Source organism: Colius striatus, chromosome 2 (assembly GCF_028858725.1).
Source record: "Colius striatus isolate bColStr4 chromosome 2, bColStr4.1.hap1, whole genome shotgun sequence".
Classification (NCBI taxonomy): Eukaryota; Metazoa; Chordata; class Aves; order Coliiformes; family Coliidae; genus Colius; species Colius striatus.
Genome location: NC_084760.1, coordinates 121012477 through 121026765, shown reverse-complemented (window position 1 = coordinate 121026765; position 14289 = coordinate 121012477). Strand labels below are relative to the sequence as shown.

Below are 14289 nucleotides of genomic sequence, written 5' to 3'. Positions count from 1 at the left end.
ACACCAGCCACACAGCAACACCTAAAGCTCATTTCCCTGTGGAACAGAAGGTTCTGAAATGAAGTTTAACCTTTAATAACTTTCATTATCTTTCAGTCATATGCACTTGCACGTACTTTTCTACTCTCCTACTGCTAGGCAGAAATTAACAAAGAACACACGTTTCATTTCTTCATGTCTAATTAAAAACAAGAAAGAAACTGCAGAAGCCTGAAAAATAAGTTTTAACTGCAAAGAAACACTACACAAGAGATCCAATTAATCTGTCAGAGCTGCTAAATATAACCAAAAAGAAAATGTTTGGCTGGTTACCTTCCTTGACACTTGCTAACAGCAGTTCTGTTATACAAAATACTGTTTAATTACAAAACAGGAGGAGTAAAGTACACAGAAACGTACTGAACACAACTATGTCACTATGGCCAAGAAGCACAACTAGATGCCAAACTGCTCCCATATTCACAGTTTCTTTATGGAGGTGGGGAAAGGCAGATCCTAAACCCAACAATTATTTGTCTTAATCCAGCTCTGCATTAAGACAATGACAGAAAATTATTACATCTAGAAAGAGATAATTGCCTTTTCCTTGAGATGAACTTGAGCAAAATCTAACAGAAGGAACTGCAGTACTTTCAAAATATCCCTTCACAAAGGATGAAACGTGACCATTACTAAACAATGTAGGCAGGACATCATGAGTCCTGAAGGATGGCTAGGGGCCAATCACACAAATGTATGTTCATCATATAAATGGCATCTCTTCAGCATTAAAAAAAGTTATTTATTGAGTTGTTTGAAACTAAATCAATTCTCCAACTAAACTGCTCTAAAACAAATAAGAATAAAGAGTTCTTTGAAGGCAGGTAATACCACATTGAGATGACTCTTGAAATCTCAATTCCACTGCCTTTTTGACTGCTCCTCTAAGAAAACCATCAAAGATTTTATGAGCTCTCAACATCTACTAGTCAACTGCAAAAAGGACAAAGAAATTGCTGGTCCACTGATTTAGAGTTTGACTACATGGAGAGAAAAAACCCAACACAACAACAAAACCCACCCACTCTAAAAAACATGATTATGAAGTTCAAATTCTGTTTGCAACTCCATCTGTTCTGTACAGAGTACAGGGTCTCTGGGGATTCAAAAAAAAAAAAAATCAGAACCAAAAAGCCAGTTTCCTATTCTAAAAAGTATTAGGTATCCAATTTCTCACTCCACAATTACAATCAGCCTATTTTTAGGAAGCATACTATCGTTATCAAGTGGATATTCTAAATTGACCTAGAAAGTTGGCTGCTCTGCTGCAGTTAAAAATTGCCTTCACTTATGAAGCTGAATAAAGCACTCTCCTAAACTCCTAGCTATCTCTTTTCATTTTCTAACACACTGGAGAGGACTATGATTGGTCTAAACCTCAGTTTTTGGCAAATACTATGAAAAGCAGTGCATCACGCTCAGTAAGACTATTCCAACTGCATGTAGATATCGAAGTCCACAAACACATTCCTCATGCATCCAAAAGGAAAGATATTTTCCTGATAAAGATGAGATAAATATGTGTAAAACAAGATTTCTATGCAATAGTAATTAAAATCCCTCAGCAAAGTCTCACTGAGATGTCTCCATCCTCACTATAACTTTGTGTCCTGTCTTTCTAATTCAAAACAGTTGATTTGCATTTTTTCCACACTTTATGGCAAGACAGTCAAATGCCATTTTGTAATATGCCTATACCTTAGAAGCAGATAAAGTGACATGCTTAGAAACAGACACTGTCTTAGCTCCAAAAACTCTACCCTTGCTTACTGAAGTAGAAAGCATAGAAAGACATTAGTGTGCTTTGCAGGCTGCAGAATCAGCTCCATGTAGAGTAGCTGTTAAATTGTCTAATTATACTACTGTGCTCATTTACAGGCTATGTTCTAACAAATAACTTTAAAAAAACCCTATAAACAATGTTTCTTTGGAAAATATGAGACAAAATTGAAATGGCAGCTGATTTTTGGCCAAGAGACCATAAAAGAGTGTGACACAAGAACTTTTAAGCAAATGATTTTGATGCAACCTGCTTTTTACACACACACTGTAGTTAAGTTATACAACTGAGATTTAAGTCTTCTGCTTTCACAAAAAGATCAGCATTTTAAGAGACAAATTTTACTAGGCAAAGGTGGAAGAATCTGGGCTAATGATTACAGATTTAAATGCCAATCTTTGAGACAAGTGGCTTCACATGCATAAGAAGTCCCGCTAAGTCAGAAGTTGCTGAAGTAACCACACTATTCCTTGTCTTCATAGGAGAATGAGATCTCTCACCACACTCCACACGTGCATCCCAACCAAAGAACCAGTTCCCATCACTGAAAATAACGCATAAAGGAATAATGCAAATCACCTCACAGACATTCTATCTGATAAACTCCAAATTTGCCTGTCCCCCACCCCTTCAGTCCATGACATCAGGGAGCTGAAACAGCTGCTCTTAAGATAACAACATGCAAGTCATGTTTCCAGCTGTTGGGAGTACACGAAACACAGGCTCTCAGATTCAGCTGTCACCATGAAATAGCAACCCATACTCCACTTTTTAATTCAAAAAAAGATTTGAGTTTCACTTTCATTCTTCATACTCCACAGCGTCTACACAGGTTGGATGAGGCTGTAAGCACCCGAGGAGGTGTAACTACACAAGTATATCATCTGCAGGCAACTTTCATCTTTGTTCATATCACAATGTACCTATTACAATGTTTATGTTAACATTTACATCTGTATAAGAAATAGATTAAAGACCTGTCAGTCATGCTCCTGAATTATAAATTATTTCACAGAATACTGTGAGAATTTTGTAATTGACACCCACAGCAGAGCTAAGCAGCAACCATACCATTAGGAACGTTCTGGGCATTTTTCTCTCCAAACGAACACAGAATCATAGAATCCTATTTATTATAGCTGGCCAGTAGGGAAAAAAGCAGTAAGCTGAATTGGAGATGCATCACCTGCTATCAAAAGATAGAAAATCTTCGCTTTTATTGTCCTTAACCTACAATTTTACTTCAAAACACCATATGGTTGTGTTTCATCTAGGCCTAAACTTTACTAACATGTTTCATCCCACAGAAGTACTTTCTCAAGGTAAACTAAGAAGCAAAACATCTCTCATGTTATTTTTAAACCAAGCCCACTGTTTCCCTCCCTGTCTACATCCAAACACATTCAGAGTCTTACTGCATCTAACATGCCACAAAGAAATCTTGGGACTAACAGGCATCGGAAGAGTTGCAAACACACGCAAATTAAAACTTCAAAGAGCAGGTGGAAAACCACAAATTACAGCCTCCTGACCTTTCTGTGATTCATAAAGTAGCACATCAGCAGTTCTCAATAGGTTAAATTCACTGCCCTGAAGCCTTAACTGGAAACAGGAATTGCAATTTACAGAACGAGCAGCAGAGCGACTCTACTACAGTCCTGCACACTTTCAAAGAACCTACGTGCCACATTTAACCTGTTTGGCTAATGCTGATCTTTCTTGTAGTAAGAACTGCTACAGTTTATTTCAACTTGATTAGTATATGAAGCTCTACCGCAGGTACAAAGGCAACAGGTAGCACTGAAACCAGCACGAGCTAGCAGATGGCTGGGGTGGGGGGGGCAGGAAGGCAAACAGTATTGAACTGGTTCCAAGCAGGTTCAAACTGCCACATAACGCAAACATGTGAGTCATTTCGCAACCATCAATGTAATTCTATCTAAGAATGCCTCTTGGCACATAGAAAGACACTTCCATTTCAATACATACACATCAAACAGATTTGACTGCCAAACACATATTAAATTCCCAATTAATATTTAAAAAAACCACTTATGTGAAGAGGAAAATTTGCAGTTAACATCTTGAACTTGCACAAAATGAACACATTTCATCATTTATGAAGGCACACAGGAAATATCATTTATGAAGGCACACAGAGTAGTCAGAAAAACAAATCAAGACAATAAACATCCACAGAAAAATGTTTTACTGACTGAATCTACAGGAGTCACTGTCATATGATGGCACTGTCAGTATCCAAAAGACAAAAGGCTCAAGAATGCTTTCTAAAATTCACTAAAAGAAACCTATGTTCTAGTCAGTGCTATCTACGAAACCACCGTGGTTTTATCTGTGTTAAAATCACCTTGCCAGCATGCACAGTGAAGTCAACGCCAGCACAAACTACACTGTCACAGGACAGGCAAGATATCAAGGGCACCAACGGTGTTTACATAGCATTAAGCCAGAATTTAATCCTGCTAGCACTGACCTAACAAATAGCCCGTCTTGAGAAAGACTTCATGTTCCTGCAGCAGAAGTTACACGGAGATAGTATCTTGCACAACTTGCTTAAAAAGGCAGGAGGTGAAACAAGTGGCCAAGTATGCATGAAAAACAAACCCAAAACCGACCCCAAACGACAAACCCATAAGAGCTTGATTCGTAACATTTATTAAGTTTCAGAGACGGCCAGGGAGCCAGTGGAAGCAAAGCCACCTTTGCCCCCGTTTCCTACGCCGAAGTACTCGTGGGCCTTGTGTAAGACAGGGGCTGACGCCCAGCTCCCGCCCGAGCTCGGCTGGCGCCGGCCGGCCCTCGGCGCTGGCCCACAGTCCTGCCCTGGCCACGCCGCCCGATCCTCGGCCGAGCCGGGCGGGGCGGGAACGGGGCAGCGGGCGCCCGCTCGACTCTGACTAAGCGGCGCAAGGAGGAACCGTTATGAAGCGAGCCTGCCTTCCGCCTGCCCCGCTCCCCAACAGCCCTACGGGCCCTGGGGCGGTCCCGCGGGGAAGGGACGAGCCCGGCGCCCCGGCTTCGCACCCTCGTAGCCTGGAGGCCCCGCTCCCAGGCGCCTTAACCCCGAGCACCACACCGCCGCCCCGTCCCGCCCGGGCCGGAGCCCCAGCAGCCCCGGGGAAAAGGGGAAGGCGCTCCCCGCTTCGTCACTCACGTCGAAAGCTTCCTGCTCCAGAAGAGCCCCCCGGGCCACAGCTCCTGAAGCTGCACGGCCCGCGCCAGGTTGTCTTTGATCTGCGCGAGAAAGCGGGCGGCCTCGGCCTCCAGGCGCTCCCCGTAGGGCAACAGCTTATTATAAACGATCTCCTTCTGCGGCGGCGCCATGGCCTGCGCTGCGCTGCTTCGCGCCCCGCCGCCGCCCCGGCTGCGCGCCCGGCCCCCGGCACCGAGCCCGCGGCGCGCTGTGACGACAGACCGGCAGCCAGCCGCGGCCCGGCCCAGCGAGCGCCGCCCGCCCCGCCCCGCCCCGTGCCGTGCCGCCGGCTTCCGGCGCGGCGGCGGAAGGCGGAGGCCGAGGGCAGCGCGCAGTGCCGGCCCCCGCCCGGGCTTGCCGTTACCTCCGCACCCGCCCGCCGCGCTTACACACAAAGAGGTGTTTCTCCTGGGCGCGGGTTGTTGTGCTGCGGGAAGGAAACTGGGTGGCCCTGGGCAGAATTGAGGGGCTTAGGGGGAAAGGAGCGGTGCAGCCCCGAGGTTCTCCGTTTAAGGCATCGAGGGGAGGAAAAAACAAGGTGGCGGAAAAGCCGTAACTGGCACTGGCGGTCAGAGATCGCTTTCTGCGGCTTTGCGGTTTATTAAAAAGCCTTTCTGTAAGGCTGACACCGTCCCAACACGTAATTCGGAAGAAAAACCTTCACTACCCAGGTGTTCACGAGAGCAGAAACATTTTGGAAGAGAACCGAACGTTGGTGTTTGCCTAAAGATTTTGCTGTCGTGTGAAGCTGGGGATGGACTTCACGATGGAGATGATTAGCGATGGAGTTTGATAGCAGATTGCGTGGGTGTGTAAGAGGCTTATTGGAAATAATAGCGCTAGTCAGTAAGCGGAGCTCGGTGGTGCCAGGCTCTGACATTGGCCTGTGGGTGTAGGATAAAACCAGTGATGAATATGTGACCACAGGGCTGGTAGCACTGATAGCTGTTATCTCCAGCTGTCTCCTAAATATAATTGTTAATTTAATTTCCCCTCTAGAATTACATCATGACCATACAACAGCTGCAAACTGATTAGATTTAAAGCTATGGACAAGGACAAATCCTGTTTCCTGATCTTTATGCCCAAACTAGCTCTGCTTAACAATTAAAGAGAAAAGAAAGAAGGCTAACTAAATGTTGAAACACGTGACAAAGAGGAGAAATGCCACAGCAAAGCTAAGGATGATAAGCTAAGGCCAATAACACTCAGCTGTTCTCATGGCATATTCCTGCAGTGCATTTATACCAGAGGTCCTGCTCTGGCAGAGGGGTTGGACTGCAGGATCTTTCGAGGTCCCTTCCAACCCTTAAGATTCTGTGATTCTCTGCCTTTTCTATAGGGTTTTATTGGGAGTTCCAGTCCACTCCAAGAGGAACCAAATGTTACAGTCACCTGCACCTGCAAAAGCAGAATCACCCTACTTGCATTTAGAGTCACCAAAGGAATAAACAGTGTTGAGTGCTGCAGGTTTCTTCTGACAAAAAGCATCGATAAATCAGCCTTATATAAGTGATGTTTCCTCCAAAGGAGGCTTGATGCTACTTCATCACTTTCCCATCAAGTATTTTTCTTGTAATATCTTGAGAAGGAATGTATAATCCCTTTATACACACTTAAGTGCATCAAATAGCTCCTTTCCCTAAAGCATCCATGATGGTAACTCTTCTGTGTTACAGGATGAGACCACAATAAAATACTTTGCCAATTTCCCCTTATTGCAAGGCTACAAATGCTGAGCCTTTTCAAGCAGCTATCAAAGAAAACAAAGTTAGCTCTACCTCTTTTTACCTTCCTAGACCTACACTTTTAAGAAAGGAAGCACAACAGTTTTGCTTGGTGTTCCATGCTTTTGAAAGACCCTTCCGCTCCTAGAAGATACGGTATCACATAACCCTGTTGATTGTGTATATCCACTTCTACACGATTACAAGATAGTTGGACTTTGCTGTAAATGTTATTGTGATTTGGAAGGTATTTGTTGACATCTTTCAGGTGGCCTCACAATTACACCCTATTGCCTCCGTATCTATGTTATGCAAAACATTGTATACATTAATTTCTGGCCTGGATTCAAAATGAAACTCGATTACAGTCAAATTTCTATGGGGACAAAGTTCATTTTGTTTTAATGTTTGGTTGGTAAAAGCAGGGAACAAGCAAAAGATGTGGCTAATCACTATGACATCAACAGCTTTATCCATTCAGACAAGGATAAATGGGACAAGTGTCCCAGAAGCTGTAATAATCAAATATCTATGTTTAAGTGAAAGTATACGTGTCTTGAAACTGGAAAGTCTAGAATTACTTCTTTTCTGTCAAATACAGGCAATTCTTTGCTACTTAATTGCAAAGGTGTTTTGTTCAAACAGACATTTCCAGCGTGGAAAAGCATTTATTAAATGTGAAGCATGCAGAGTTTGTTTGGACTTGGAGAGAAAAGTATCAAAATTATCGTCCAATTTTCTGTAATTGAAATTGGCAGAGACACCAGGATCTTCAAAGCTGCATTCTGTGGCTTCGTAACTACCTTATCATGAAAAAATACTCCTGCAGTTTCTGCCCCTTTTAACCCAAATTAAAGCTAAAGCTTGATTTTTTTCACAGGTTTCTAAGTATTTTGCAACGTGACTAAGCACTCCTGACCTCGGACAGCCTATTTTATCTGAACCAGCAAGCCTCCTCATATGTGACCCCTGTACCTCAGACACACAAGTGCTTTCCACCAGAAGGAAACACCTTTGGGGGTAAAACGTGCAAAGTATGCCATCAGCACCTCAGCTAGTCCTGATCTGACCTCTCTGTTCTCAGAAACAGAGAACAGTTTTCAGAATGTGAAACAAGGAAAAAAGGAGTCCATTTGCAATTCCATCAGTGAGCACACACAAAGTATTTGCATTTTTGAAGTATTCTTTGCATACTGATGAAATTACATCTGCAAATGATTAAAAAGCTAATCCTTTCCCCCTTGGATGCTGGCATTCTGCTATTTTGAAGGGGGGAGGAAAAAAAAAAAGGATACACTTTGCCAAGTGAGTCAAAAATAAATTTGTTCTTCAAGTTTGCAATGTGTTTTGGCTGCAGCAGTGTGTAAAAGCACATTTGGTTCCCAAGCCATATGAGGAAGGACTAGCTTTCATAACAAGGAACCCGTCTGTGCTACTTGCATCAACAGCTTTTTCCTCTCTTATTAAGTAGGAGGAATATGAATTGAGAGCAACCCAAATATGGCTGCCACCTGTTGGTTTTGGCATTAAATCTTCAGAACTGATGAATCCCAAGTGTTGTAGTTGTGAAAAAAAATACAATCTTTCCATTCATGAGAAATTTCGACTGTTAACAGTGGCTTAAGTCACGTTGTTCACATGTTCCCTTGTTGGATAGCTTGCTGCCTTAGGTCAACTAACACCAGCACTGTCATCAGTATTTAGGAAACTTATCACTCAACATTAACCATGGTTTCTACTATCTCAGCTCTCAAGCAACTACTTTTCCTATACAGGCTTTTTGCTTAGTGACCCATGTTCTCTATGTCCTAAATGAAAAGTTGACTTATTTTTTGAGTGACAGACGTCTGTATATTTTACAATTAGGAAAAGAACATCCCATCTAATCTTTGCATTACCTGTATCATACCTGTCCTGGTCTGTGCCCTCCCTCCATTGTCAAAGAGCCCCCCTCCCCAGCAAAAATAAACAATAATAGCTTGCTCTTTGATGTTGTCAGTGATGAGGACTGTCAGACTCTCATCCCTGAGTTCCTAAACTGGTCAGACATCCAGACCAGGCACCAAAGACACTGAAGAGAGCCAAGGAGCTGCTGCCATCCCAATCACCAGCTTTCAGACAAGATGGCAGTAGCTCAATTTCTCCAAGAAGAAATATCTGTGATTACTATCTGCAAGTCTTTAGAGTAACAAGGCCATTTTCATTGCCAGGAGCTACTCTGTCAGGATGGGGACATGAGAAGAGCCTGTAATTACAGCCTGCTGTGAAAGCCTTTACTCCCCTGTCCCCGGGGAATTGAGCTGTTCTGATGATTTTGTGTGATAGCAGTTCCTTGTTTAGAATAAACAGTGAAGAGCAGTAATTACAGCTGTTCTTCTCCCCTCCTGCCCCTAGGAACTTAACTGTACTTATTACTTTCTGGAGAAACAATGAGCAAGATGGCAGTAGGATTAGTCAGTCTAACCAGTCTTCTGTAGTGCGTGAATGCAATTTAAATCACTTTTTAAGTCAAAGAAACACTGATTTTAAAATCTTATTTATGCTGGTTTGTAGCTAGAAAAATCTCCTCTGGAGAAACGTGACTTCCTTTGCCTCATTTTAAAAAAATGAGAAACACTGTTCTACCTAAATATTGAGACAATTTCATGAGCCATAAGACCACAACTTAGAAATATACCTATTGCATAAAATTCTGGTTTACAGAGAACGTACCTATTTGGAGAATGGGGGCAAGAGTGATTACAGCATCTGAAGGAGGTGCTAAGGAACTTAGGCTTCCTGTATAGTATGGGACAAAAATAGCTTCTTCTAAAGCATGATTCAGAGTAACTAATTTTAGTTCCCTAAAGTAAGGCTGTCTAAATACTCTATTTCATGTTTCAAGTTGGATGGGAAGGCAGGTGCAGTATCACAGGCTGCACATTGATGTTGTTTCTCTAATGCCCATTTAGCTACAGGTGTTCTAACATGAGGAACATTTCTCAGTGTAGCCTATATTGAACAGACACTCGTGTAAGGGTTAAAGCAATAACATGGGCATCTGTACAATCTTCTACATACACAAGGCTGACCAAGGATGTGCAATAATGCTACCCTTCACTTTACATTCTTGGTGCTTCTGTTTATGAGAGTTCAGGCAGTTAAATCCATCCTCAGTTGTATCAACTCAGATGATATTCTTTGGCCTCCTCTCTTTCCCAGCTACAGTTAGCAGGTTATTGTTCTTACAAGGATGGACAGCCACTGTTTGCATATAACCAGGACCAAAATCCTCCTTGGTGAAATAAGTCAATTTATAGAAAAATTGGTTTTCCCTTTCCACTCCCTGGATTTGTTCTCTTTGAGTATCTTGCTGCCTAAGATTTGAAAGCGAAATTGTCTCAAATCCACACAAGAGACTCCGTCTTTGACAGTTCCTCTACATATCTGAAAGTCCTGAAGATATTCCTGAAAATATCTCTGGAAACTATTGTGCCTGCAGGGAGAAAAAGTAATAGACTTGAGCCTCATTATAAGAGCTTGCCGCTGATTTCTTTCCCAATTCTTCATAACTATTTGAAATAATTCCTCGGGCATGAAATAAATGCAGCCAAACTTGGGGAAACAGACATTACTTTTGGTTTGTTTTGTATTTTCCTCTTGAGGCACTGAGATGATTTTCCCGTCTCACTGTCTTGCCAAACAGAAATCAGCTGCAGAGAAGCATGTGATGACAGTGAACTCGCAAAGGTCAATTCTAGGGATCCTGCTGTTCTAGGAAATCAAGGAAATGTAGTCCCTTGGCAGCCTTCGTAGAACTGCTCACGATGGACTTTGCTGTTTCATACAGCTACATTGTGCTTGCCAAAGCAGAGCTGTGTCAGACCTTACCCCACTGCTTCAATAGCTGATGGTAGGGGTTTTTTTAGTGGTAAATGAACCTGTTGCATCTGCAGCTCTCAGTTTCATGGTTTACCTACTCATCTCTCTAATTTCACTTTCCTTCCAATTCTTAGGTTAGCAAAATGGCAACTATATATAAATAAACCTTCCTAGGCAGGATTTATCTTTCAAAATGGGAACAAGTTGTGAAATACCAACTTGCTTGATGGTATCCTACTTCAAGAATAGTCCCATTGACTTCAGTGGAGGATCACACACAGCAGTGTGCTGCTTTGCATTAGAAGATTACAGGTATTTTCTTTTACAAAAGCCTTCAAAGCCCATTTGAATATCACTGATGGATGGAACTTGTGAACAGGTACTCTTCATCCAAAAACATCTGTAGTGTTTCCTCTTTTAAATTAGGCATTAGCAGAAAATACAACATCTTCCATGGTGTTCCAGATAGAAGTTGGTGGTGTCTACCCAAGACAAATCAAATAACAGCCAAAAATCTTTGCTCAGGTTTTCAACCTTGTTTCAAGCAGCATTCAGCACAAATACTTGTTGTGTTTACCAGGGCCACAGCTCAAGCAATTGCTGAGGCTTTAACTCTTCAGGGGGATTGTGTGTTCAGTCTTTGGATGTGTGGATGAGAAGTATTTAAATATTTATGAATTCTGGAAGAGAGACAAGCTTACTTAAATATTGCCTTAAGCAACCAATCCCTTCTCTCCTGATAAAGAATTTTTTATACTTTGCTTCTGCCTGCATGGTTTTATGCACTGAATCTGCATGGTAGACTTTCTGGCACATTTCTAAAGCAGCAGCTTCCCTCACTGTATTATGGAGACATCCAGCAGATTAACAAACCTTTGAGAGGATCATGTGAAACAGCTCAGAGGTATCTAGCATTCATTTGGTCTAATGTGGCAAGTTGTTTATGCTTCTGTCCTAGTAACACGGGGATAGTAAGTGTAATTGTGTTAGGGGGATGATTATGGCAATGCAGGTCCTGCTGACTAAAACTGGGATTCTAGGAACTCTAAATTGATAGGGTTTGATATTGAGTCAGGTGTCTTGTTAAGAGTTCAAGGTGAAACAATGACTGTAAATTAACACTCCTAACAACCTTGGAAATGTAACTACCAAAAAGGCTATTTGGGATAGGAGGAATGTTCTAATCAGGGAACACAATAGGACTTTTGATTTCAGAGAAACCCTATGGAGAGGGAAAAGTGGCTTTTGCCACATCTGTGTATTGTAACTAAAAGACTAAGCCCAGTGGAAAACCAAGCCATATTTAGTATAAAGACAGAAGCTGCCCTTCTGCTGGGTGAAGTACCAGGAACTGGGTGAAAGAACTATGGAGTCTTAAAAAACTGAAGTGAGAATGTCTTGAACAAAAAGAGCAGAATAGATAGCTTGTAATCTCAAAAGAGAGCTCTGCAGGACAATATAGTAGGCGTTAACTGTTATTTCCTCAGACAGATAGTGATACCACTATCTACAACCCCCATGTGTTTTCTTTTTTCAGTACCATTGCAATGGATGGATAAGGAATCCAATTCATGCTTTCTTGGCTGTGGCAAATGCATGCTCAAATCCTATAACCATGCTAGGAATTAATCTGGCAAAGGTCTGATGAGGCGTGATTGGAATAATGGTTGTCCTTAGAGATCCCAGCCCTCTTTGCCTGGGAAAGACAGTAAATGATTGGTCAACAGCATCTGGAATGGTATCAGGAGGCCTGACAGGCGCTGAAATTAGAAGAAACTGGGTCAGTCACTCTGGTTATCCCCAGCAAATGAACACCTCCAAAATGCAGGGCATTTTGAAATGGGAAGCTGGGAGAAAGGGGAATTGGAGTCATGTGGGGGTACCAGAGGTGTTACCAAGTAGGGATCACTTTCTGATCCCAGCATCAGCGGCAGCGCTTACACTGTTGGCCATGGGAACGCCTGTAACAGGCATCAGCCCTGTGTACCAGAGGCTGTGCACAAAACATGGGCTAGCATCCATCAGCTCTCCAGGGCCTCTGCAGGGACTGGTTGGTACCAGCAGGGCTGCTTTGTTATCTCCTCCTGGTTCCCTCATTTTGACTGTTTTTTTTAAGCTTAGACATTGACCTCTTTTCCTCATTAGATTCCTGGGCTCTGTGCCTTTTTCTCTCTCCAGCCCATGCAAACATTCCCTTTTTTCCAGGAAAGCTTTCAGTTTCTTTAACACTCACCTCAGTCTTTGCTCAGTCAGTCTTTGCTGCGGAAACATGCAAGAACAGTTTCCTGTGACAAGACTAAAACTAAGAACTAGACTAAGAACTGGGCACACATACAATTTTACTTCCCCTCTGTGTACTCTCCATTTTCCTCAGTTCACAGATAGACATCCTGAGTCACAGGCTATTTTGTTGTGTTTAATAATGCTAAATTGGTTCTCATCCCCTCATTCATCTGCTTTTTAAGCTCATTATGCTTTGGCACAAATGTTCTGCAACTGCAATTTCCGACTCATGCACAGTGTGAAAAGTTGTTCCCGTTCATTTGTCATTGACTTGTTACCTGGTAATTTTGTTTGGTGCCCACGAGTTCTCATATGTGAGAAATAATGAGGTCTGATCACCATTTATGATTACACAGGCCTGTGTGGTATCCCCTGGGCAGAATAATATTCTTCTGCCTCAAGAAGACACAGGAGAGAATGAGTCTATTTAGTATTTCTTCATATGAAGCTGTTCCAGATCCTCCTTACTGATTTTGTCTGTTGCCTTTTCTGTTGCTTTTGAGAAGAGAGATGGATAAATCAGAATATTTGGTACAGCCAGGGTTGGCACAGTGACCTGAGGGTATTTTCTGGTTTACTTTCTTTTAATGTAACAGCTTCTAAGGACTTTTCTTGACACTAACTGAGCGTTATGCTGATCTTCTCATAAAACTGTTCAAAGCAACTCCAGAATCTCTTTCTTCAATGATAAACGGCTCATGCAGAAACCACTGCTGTGTTTGCACAGTTTGGTGTCCTTTGGCTCAGCACATCATTTTAGTAACAATAAATTTTGTCTGACATTTTAATGTCCACTCATTTAGTGTAATAAGATACTTCTGTAGTTCTTTGCAGTAGCTTTTACCGCTGAGAGTAATCTAATGTGGGATTTTGTCAAAAGCTTTTTAAAAATCCAAACACTATCAACCAGATCACCCTTTCCCACATCGTCACTGATTTCTGGAAAGCATTCAAGCTGCTTCAAAACATGAATTCTTGCTACATAAATCAAGCTGATTCCTCCTACTTCATCAGAACCGTTTGTTTTCCTAGGTTGGATGGGGAATATGACATCAAAGTAGTGTAAGTACAGGTCTGACAGTAGCAACCTTTTTTTTGTGCATGTATAAACCCTGTCTAGTTTGGACAAAAAAAAGGGCACAGAAGGCCCCAGTGCAGAGGTGTGTTTCATTACCTTTGGCATGTTAGGTCTTGCCTGCTGCATATAGATCACGTGATACGTATTTCTAGAGCCTCATCCCACCATTCAGAGGCAAAAAGAGCAGCTCCCTTCATCCAGATGCTGCTTTCACCAAGCTAATATCTTTGAAACATGTGTCACTCTTTTGACTGGAGCTTGCCAGTAGGCTCAAACTTGGGAGAAATGTATGGGAAGTTGCCAGGTA

The 14289-nt window shown here is 42.3% G+C and overlaps 1 protein-coding gene across 6 annotated transcripts in view; it reads right to left on the bottom strand.

Moving 5' to 3' along the window:
- Positions 1 to 14289, bottom strand: part of PSME4 (proteasome activator subunit 4) — a 90231-nt gene that overhangs the window by 70934 nt on the left and 5008 nt on the right. For 5 of the 6 annotated variants that reach the window (XM_061989345.1, XM_061989341.1, XM_061989343.1 and 2 more), the window contains exon 1: positions 4995 to 5228. The exons of the other annotated variant lie outside the window; for it this stretch is intronic. In XM_061989345.1, coding sequence (XP_061845329.1) covers positions 4995 to 5164 — 170 coding nt within the window. In that variant the 5' untranslated portion in view covers positions 5165 to 5228. Of the gene's footprint in view, positions 1 to 4994; positions 5229 to 14289 lie in introns of those variants that run through there. 6 annotated transcript variants of the gene reach the window in all.